The sequence below is a fragment of the Calypte anna genome, chromosome 4A, assembly GCF_003957555.1.
Source record: "Calypte anna isolate BGI_N300 chromosome 4A, bCalAnn1_v1.p, whole genome shotgun sequence".
NCBI classification, from domain to species: Eukaryota; Metazoa; Chordata; class Aves; order Apodiformes; family Trochilidae; genus Calypte; species Calypte anna.
This window is the reverse complement of record NC_044248.1, coordinates 35,951,406-35,959,913: the sequence shown is the minus strand read 5'-3', so window position 1 is coordinate 35,959,913 and position 8,508 is coordinate 35,951,406. Positions and strand designations below refer to the sequence as shown.

Here is an 8,508-nt window from a genome sequence, read left to right as displayed (position 1 = left end):
TGGGCTTCAATAAGTTGGCAGAGATCACTGGAGCACACCTATTAACAAGAACCAAATGTCAGGGCCAAAGTAGGAGAGCATCTGGTCAAAGGAGGCATAAGCAAGGACATCCAGAGACAAACCTGCCTGACACCTGGCAAGGGAGGTAGTGAAGAGAACAAACCTGATCAGTGGCATTAATTGATATGGACACATGAAGTGTGAGAAAGTTTATTTTTTCAGCTGGGATGATAAAGAAGGGAAGGAGACAACTGAACAGAGGTGTAAAGGCTGAATTATCAGCAATAACAAAAGCAATCAGCACAAACAGAACTGGTTGGTCACACCAGTCACACGAACTGCAGCAGCCCAGGACTTTTCAATTGATAAGGATGCAAACCTGAGGGTCTTTTTTTCCTGGCATTCATAGCATCAACTAAAAGTACTTTTTTATTGGATTGGTGTTTGAGAAATCACATTCTGGTTTATGCAGACTGAAGTACATTTCATCTTGACTGATACTGAATATGATGCAGAAACAAAAAAACCCCATAGATTGATAGAGCTCAAAACTTAGAAAGGATTATGATTACCTCATTTAACCTTGTGAACATTATAGACCAAAGTTCACACACTAAAATCTGTGTGAAGTCAATCCAAACATGTTTGCCCAAAAACTTAACACCTAAGGAAAATCCATGTGTGGTTTAAATGCTTCAAGCAAAAGAGAGGCTCCAACAAATCAGTTACTATGTTTTCCCCATAATTAATTATATTCACTGCTAAAACTGGGTGCCTTATTTCTAATCTGACTGTGTTGACATGCAGCTTTTAAATAAGTCCCTCTTGGTTTCTTCTGCTAGATAAAAACCCAGTTTGTTATCATACAGCTTACATTTTTAAAAAATCATGAATTAAACACTGACTTACCAGGTATATGGTAAATGTGAGATGAAATGAAAAGGAAATATATTTTTTCCAAACAGAATATATACAAATGATTATCACTTGATACAAGGAGCTAAGTAGTAACCCAGCATCTGAGTCAACAAAATCTATCCATCACCTTTGGTATGCACTCAGGTTGGAAAAGAATAATCAAACCAAGTTTTGATTTGTCTGGGAAACTCATTCTCAGCAACCTTGTGTAAGTACATTTATGCTATGTAAATGCATAACACAATCAGATTTGTGCTCCCCAGTCATGCTTATTTAAAGAAGACTTTTTTCCCCCTCTCTCCCAGGTATGGACTCTCTTTCTAAATTGGCAGATAGCTACAAACAAGCAACTTCTTGGAGAATCAGCACTTCAGACACTACCATATTGGTTACTTTCGGAAACTTCATACTGTCAAAGATATAAAGTATTTAAAGGCAAAGAAAAATTACCTGCAGATTGCTTCATTTGAAGATGGCATTTATGACTGACTTAGGTACGGTACAACAGGTAACCACTAAATGTAGTTACTGGTGGATACTTGGCTGGTATAGAGCCAGTTGCCAGCCTTAGCCAGACTTGTTGACCATAATTTAACTCTAATAAAGCATTTCCAGTAATTACTCTGTCAGTGTACTTGTTATTATTAATATTTTCAGCCTGAAAAGTGAGTTTGTCTATTCCATCAATGACCAGGTAGCCAGAGGCCCGTGGACTAAATGATTCAATGGTATATTCAAAAACATAGACCCCCAGATATGGAACATGGAACTTCCCAGTTGCTGGGGCAAATGAAGCTCCATAGTTAACATCCAGATTATTGAATCTGATGGGGCCTGGAGTCGTCATTCCGAATGTATGAGAGGCAAAGAAAGCCACCATAGGTGCATATCTGTATGATCCTTTTGAAAAATCTGGAAAGGAATAAAGAACAATTTCAAGTAATGTTAGATTGCATAAAGACAAGTCAGACCAGCCAGAATACCAAAAGCAGCTTTTCTGAAATCACATCATCCAGTAGCTTGGGCAACTGAAGCACAGTATTTCTACATAAACACAGAGTTTTCCTGTATTGTATAAAACCAAGTTTTTTTCACAATTAGAGCTAGATGTATCCACAAAGGAGCAATTTTAGAAACAGCAAGGGAACTTTTTATCTATACGATGTTATCATTAAGGCAGCTGCAATTTTTCTTTTATTTCTTTCTCCATGGCCCCCCCCCAAACACTTTTTCCACCCCAGGATCTTTTATTATGCATCTATATGTACTGAAGCCAAAAATTTTCTCCACAAATCTTAGGCAAACACTGAAGAGGTTCAGCACTCCTGACGTTAAATGAGGGAATAAAAGTATACATTCTTCTCTTCAAGCTGAGCCTGCACACTATGATTCCCTGCCACTGTACAAATGATTTTATTCAGCATTCATATGCTGTCATGAGTGAGAATCAGCCAAATGGCTGCTGAAAGCTGCATAAAATTCACATTCCGTGTGGCCTGGATATAAATTATTTGTTTGTTTCCAGACTGAATAAGCACAGCTTTTCACTTTTCTTTTTTGAAATATCTTTCAAGGGCTGCATCCTTTGCTGATGAAAAAATCAGTCTAGTGCCTGAAATAACTCCTTGAGGCCACAGTCCCACTGGTATTTATAGAGCATTTACGACCATGCTGAAGCTAGTATTTCCCCAGTGGTGTGATTTTATATCACCCTTCAGATCCATCCATTGCACAACCTCCTGCTCTGCAGAATTCAGCAGGGATCTTTCCAGCAATCACAGCTGGTCCTAGTCCAATTTAATCCCTCTGTCTGGTCAGATTAAAGAGAGAGATCATGAGTCACCCACTGGGATTATTGTCTTCAGCACCAAAACACAGGACCCCACTGCTTGAGTCAGCACTCCTTAAAGTGAAATGTGAGACCTCTGACCAGCAAATTCTCCCAGATTAGGCACTGGGGCAGAGGCTGGCCCATGGAACAACTGAATTTGTTACTTACCAACACTCAGAGAGTTGTCATTCACCAGCTTTGTACTGCAGTTGACTCCTCCAAAGGGGTGGCGACAAGCACAGACAAAACTCTGCCTGTCATTGATACAGGTTCCTCCATTCTGGCATGGGGAACTGGCACAAGGTGAATACAGCCCTGTGATAGAGAGGGAGGAAAACAAACAACCTCAGATGCAATGTCACTACAGTGCCACTTCCCAGGTTTTGAGTCTTTTGGAAATCCTCTTTGCCAATTCATAAAGCTGGTGGAATTTCTGCTGTGGTTCAGCGTGAAGACCATATTCAGTCCAAGCTGTTCAGACCCTTTGTTATGCCAGCCTCCCTCTTTGCCTGAACACAGTATACCCTCAGCTTCTCTCAGAATTACCAATAAATACCAAGTGCTGCATCTCTCAGAGGGCCAGGTACATGTAATAAGATAAAACATATTACAGTTTAGAGCATCTCACTTGTCAAACACAATGAGAACCATCAAAAGATTGGGATATCTGAACATCTGTGATCATACAGTCCAAGAGACTCTTGACAACAAATACCAACTTCTCCTTGCTCATTTTTTTCTCTTCTGCCCTCCTCAATTTAATAACCTCTGTCCCTGCAACATAAGTTTTAAACCAGCAAAGCCTGGCTGCAGCCAAGCATTAGAAAATTCTACTTCTGCTGTTCCACAAGTCTTTCCATAATAACCTAAGGCAGAGTGGCCCTATGGCTGTTCCTCAGGACAAATTCACTTTGGAGGATATTCACTCCCATCAGGAAATGGAGGGGGCTGAGAATCCACCCTTCCTTGCCACAGTCTGACACAGTGACCTGTAGTCCACCCACTTCCTGGTTCTCACTTCCCCCTCCTAGCTGGTCCCAGTGGCAGTGCTTGAGCACCTGGCTCAGGCTCCTTCTTCCCTCCCTGTACAGCAGCCCTCAGACACTACAGCAAAACAAGACATAAGTGAAAATCAGTGTGCAACCATAGGATTAAAGATATTCCCAATTCTGACATTCTCAATTTTATTTCCTGCTTTTCGCATGACAAATGAAACAGTTCAGGCAAATCTGTACTTTGGTTTGGTGTCCCAGGCACAGAAGGCTGCTCTCCTAGGACAGAGCCAGCTTATCCTTCAGCAGACAAAAACACAGATTTTGTGCTGCTGCTGTACAGATTGGACTGTCCTGCCTGTGACATTACTCACCCAGATGTGTCACAACCATTGCAGGAGAATCTGGCTACTGGTGATGAATGATCCTAAATGCTATCTAAACCACTTCCAGTATTTGTCCTTGACCATAAATAACTCAGTTCCAGGATATCTACGGAGACTGCTGTAAAAGTGTTGTGCTGCAAGGAACACAAATGATACCATGGAGGTGGTTTTGCAAAACACCCTCACTGAGGATGTCCTTTCCTCTCTTCCTGACTGTGGATGAGCTGGCCAGACCACAGCCTGGAATAGAGAGGATACAGAGGAATCTGCCAGTCTGGTGCTGCTGAGCTCTGAGCATAATTGTATAATGCGTTGTCATGGCAGTTTGGGAGGAAGAATATTCAGGCCATGTTAAAAATTCTAACCACAAAGCAATCCCAAGCCATATATTTTTCCTTTCTCTTACTTTGGTGAAAGAAAAGCAATATTTTTTTAGAAAGTAAAGCTTTTCTTTGCCTGGAACTACCAGCAGCACTCCGGAAAGAGAACTCCACACAGTCCTGTGATAGTAAATGTAGGTTGGTATGTGGGAAAAAAAAATACAAGTGTCTACTTATTACCAGGGGAATGTAGATATAGATATTTCAGTAATGCCTGTAGTTATCTTCAAATTTTCATCCAGCCATTTTGTCATCCTGCATTAAGGCAAACTATTTCCACATGGAATTTTTGCTGAGTAAGCAGAATGCTAAAGCATGTTGTGTGTTGCCACTTGAATTTGCACTGATGGAGCACAAGGACTTAAAAATACAAGAGCAATTCTTTTCATGTCCATCCTGTAATACCAGAAATCAAACAATTTAGGACAGTCATGGCTGGGGTCACAACTGGACATGAGGTAATACTGATTTTCTTCTCAGATAATAGTTTTGCTGCACACTTAATTGAAGTTGTTTTTCACTCATGTTTACCAAGCAGCCACATATTTACCAAGTGTGAAAGGAAAGCAGAAAGGAAGGAAAAGAGCTGATTGTGCTGACAGCATCCTATTCCCAAAATACAAAAGCTTTTTGTACGAACGTGGCAGCCTGCTTATCATAAACAAGAAATAAATCCAAAGAACAGGAAAATGATCACAAAAAGGAAATTATAATGAGATTGAGACTAGCATTTTAACAATCTGTTGAGGGATAATGTTGCCTGAACTTAACCTTGGAGTTAAATCAAATTCAGACATAGATTTACCTACAATAAATTATTCCTCCAGGTGCAGCACTGCTTAACAGCACCTGGAGAGCCTGCTCCATTTGCTAAGAACCAGGAGCTGTGTAGAGGTTCAAGTCAAGTTAGGATTTCCATAGTAAGAGGCAAATGCTCTAGGATTCCACTGATCCAGTAATCTCTCTCTAACTTCCACGTGGACTTCCAATAGTATGGATTTGCTGTCAGTTCCGGCTGAGGCTGCCCCTCTGCCCAGTGTTTTCTTTTTTGCTTGCTGAAGGCCATGCTGAGACACCGTGTCCTTATTCTCTGATTGCAGTAAAGGTGCCAAGAAGTTCAGTTTAAGAAAGTATCTCCTGCTATAGTACATACAGAGAATACACTGAGCACAGATGCTGTTTACACTCAGTATGGTAGAAGTGAGCCTGTTAATGCTGAGGTTTGCTACTCTTCAGGAGGGCACGCAGCCAGAAGCTCTTTTGGGAAATAAAGTGCAAATAGTGTACAAAGAAGTCTTCAAACAAATAATAAAGCTCTGTCAGTGTCTACTGGGGTGTTGTTTAGAAGCAAATCAAATATTTAGCAATTTAATGGTGTCTTTATGTAAAGTGACTCCAGTGGTTCAATCTGGAAATTCTTGAACTGGAAGTAATTTACTAACATTTTCTCAATATTTAGTTATCAGGAAGTGTCTCCTGGGAAGCTCTGGAAGATGGGAAGAGCCTGGGAATCTAATAAACCACCCTGCTCACATAGGGTCAGGCTGGTTTTCAGTCTACAATTATTAATCACCTCTGGTTTAGTGATCTCAGTCTGACAGTGACAGAAGCTGTGTGCATCCCCAGTAGCTTGGATATGAGGAGTGCCAGGGGACAGCAGCAGAGGGACAGCCCTACCAGGGCTGGCAGCCAGGAACTGAGGGTGACAGCAGGGCTAGTGCCTCACTTGGACAAGTGACAAATAGTGTGGAGGGCCCTGAGAGGGAATGCAGGTATAAGCACTGTTTAGCATCTTGGTGGTGCAAAAAAAGCACAAAGATTCACCAGCAGTGCTCTTGGGTAAAAATCAGGCAGGAGAGATGCCTCAGCTGTGCTGTTTTGGGTGGAGGCAGATTGTCAAGACTGATCCGAGATGCTTGGATCATGACAGCTCTGTTGCTCTGCTAAGCAGAGGTAACTAATACTTCCAGAGGGATGATTTCAGGGTCACTAAATCAAAAACAACAAAACAGTTTCATCAGCCTGTTAAACATACAAATTTGAAATATAGGTCATCAAGCTGTACTGGCAGAAACATCAAAATTTTGCATTTAAAATGCAAGATAGCTACCATTTAAATGTTTATTTCACTGCAGGCTTCAACGATAAAGCAACAATGGAAACTTCCATTTTTGTTAGAAGTCAGAAATAACGTGAAAGCAAAACCAGAGACAGAGAGAAGAATTAAATTACCTCTATCACACATGAATGCACTGTTTTAAATGCATGAATAACACAGTTGCACCCTCTGTTATTCCTGTTGATGGAAGGGTGGCATTACCTGAATAAAGTAAAACCACAACTAATCCAAAACCTGCAACAAGACAATGCACTTACCTTTGAAAAGCCTGGCAGCCTCTAGGCTCTCTAGACACAGGCACAGCACTACATGGCAACAGGGAATTAGGAACTGAGTTGAGCTGCCCTCACACTGCATCGTGCATCTCAGCAGCAGAGCAGTACTTTGGAAGGTAGGACCAGGCATTATCCATAAGCAAGATTAACGAGGAGTTTGCTCTATATTTTTTCTCCCTTATGTTTGCTGCTTGAAGACATCTCTAGACATTCCCTGTTTTATTTACCCAGACTGCTGTTACAGTTAGTAGCAGGTAAAGTGGTTTTTTTCATCCCTCATGCTCATATTGTAGCCTTCAAGTGACAAAACCCTTCTATTTCATTCATTCAACCACAGGAGAAGTTTCCAGCCCTGAATGTCCCTGTATACATTATGCAAACTCAAATTATTTCTCATTGATTTCAAATGAGTACTGAGGAAAGTATCACCTCAGGGCCAAATCCTGATCATGTTCAAGACAATGAAAACCTCAGTGTACTAGATGAGGATCAAACTTTGAACATGTTGGAGTCAAAGTGAAGTATAATTCTAGAACTTTCTTCTCATCTGTTTTAATTGAAAAATATTATCTAAGATCAAATATGTGATTTGCAAACTATGCCTTCCTTTTTTTTTCCTAGAAACTTTAGTAGAGTTGGTGCACATCTGTAGAAGGACTCCTGGAATTTAGAAAAAGCTTTTCTAGAGAAGAAAAATCTACCCAGGCAGGCAATGGATACTTGCTGGTTAGGATAATAGTCTTACTTCTTTAACTTACAGAAATGTAATGAAGGGCTGTTAAGCATGAGACATCACTGGGTGCTAAAGCTCATTACTGATGGAAAAGTCTGCATAAACATTGCTGTGTAGAAACATTGCTCAAAAATAGACCTTTTCAACATCTGCAAAGATCTACACTGTCTGTAAAAACAAGCATATATCCAATGGTATCAAGCAAGCTATTTGTTAAAATTCATCATGAAATAAATAATAAATAGGAAAGGCATTAATTCATTAATGTAGAGTAAAAAACAGGCTGGCAACTTCCTGTGCTCCAGGCAAGCAGCACTAGTGACATTTTCCAATGAAGTCAAAGGTTCAGGAAAGATCAAAGGCATCACATCTCATTTTCCCCTCATTTTAATTGTGAACAAGGGTTTTGAGTTTCTGTCCTATGCAGAGCCAGGAACAGATAGCAAATAAAAATAGCTGAGAAAGAATTGCAATTTCTAATGTAAAAATAATCAAACTACTCTGTAGCAAGAATCTGGCAAATCTCAATTTGTTTTGAAGTGTGACCACCTGTTGGAATACCTGTGTGTCCTCTCTAACTTGGAAAAGATAACCAAGAACTGAAATCTTCAGAGGGGATGACTTCAGCAGAAGGAAAGTTACTCGTGGGACTGAGGCTTTAAATGGGATTCTTTCCATTGATTACTGAGAAGTGCAGTACCTAGGGCAGAGGAGATGAACAGGGGAGGAGGCATGGGAAGGGAAAGAGAGATTGACTATCAGCTTAGCTCATGAACAAGAGTGGTAGCTCTTATTACTCCTACACATCTGCTTACAATAAGAACCATATATTGTTTCAGAATTGTTCATAAGTTTAAACATGTTGTATAGAAAA

General features: G+C 40.5%; 1 protein-coding gene across 1 annotated transcript in view; it reads right to left on the bottom strand.

Moving 5' to 3' along the window:
- Window positions 1-1,408: 1,408 nt before the first annotated feature.
- MMRN1 (multimerin 1) overlaps window positions 1,409-8,508 on the bottom strand; it is a 45,991-nt gene continuing 38,891 nt past the window's right edge. Inside the window, exons 7-8 of the mRNA XM_008493768.2 lie at window positions 2,918-3,064; window positions 1,409-1,830 (exon numbers count right to left, since the gene is read on the bottom strand). Coding sequence (XP_008491990.2) covers window positions 1,409-1,830; window positions 2,918-3,064 — 569 coding nt within the window. The remainder of the gene's footprint in view (window positions 1,831-2,917; window positions 3,065-8,508) is intronic.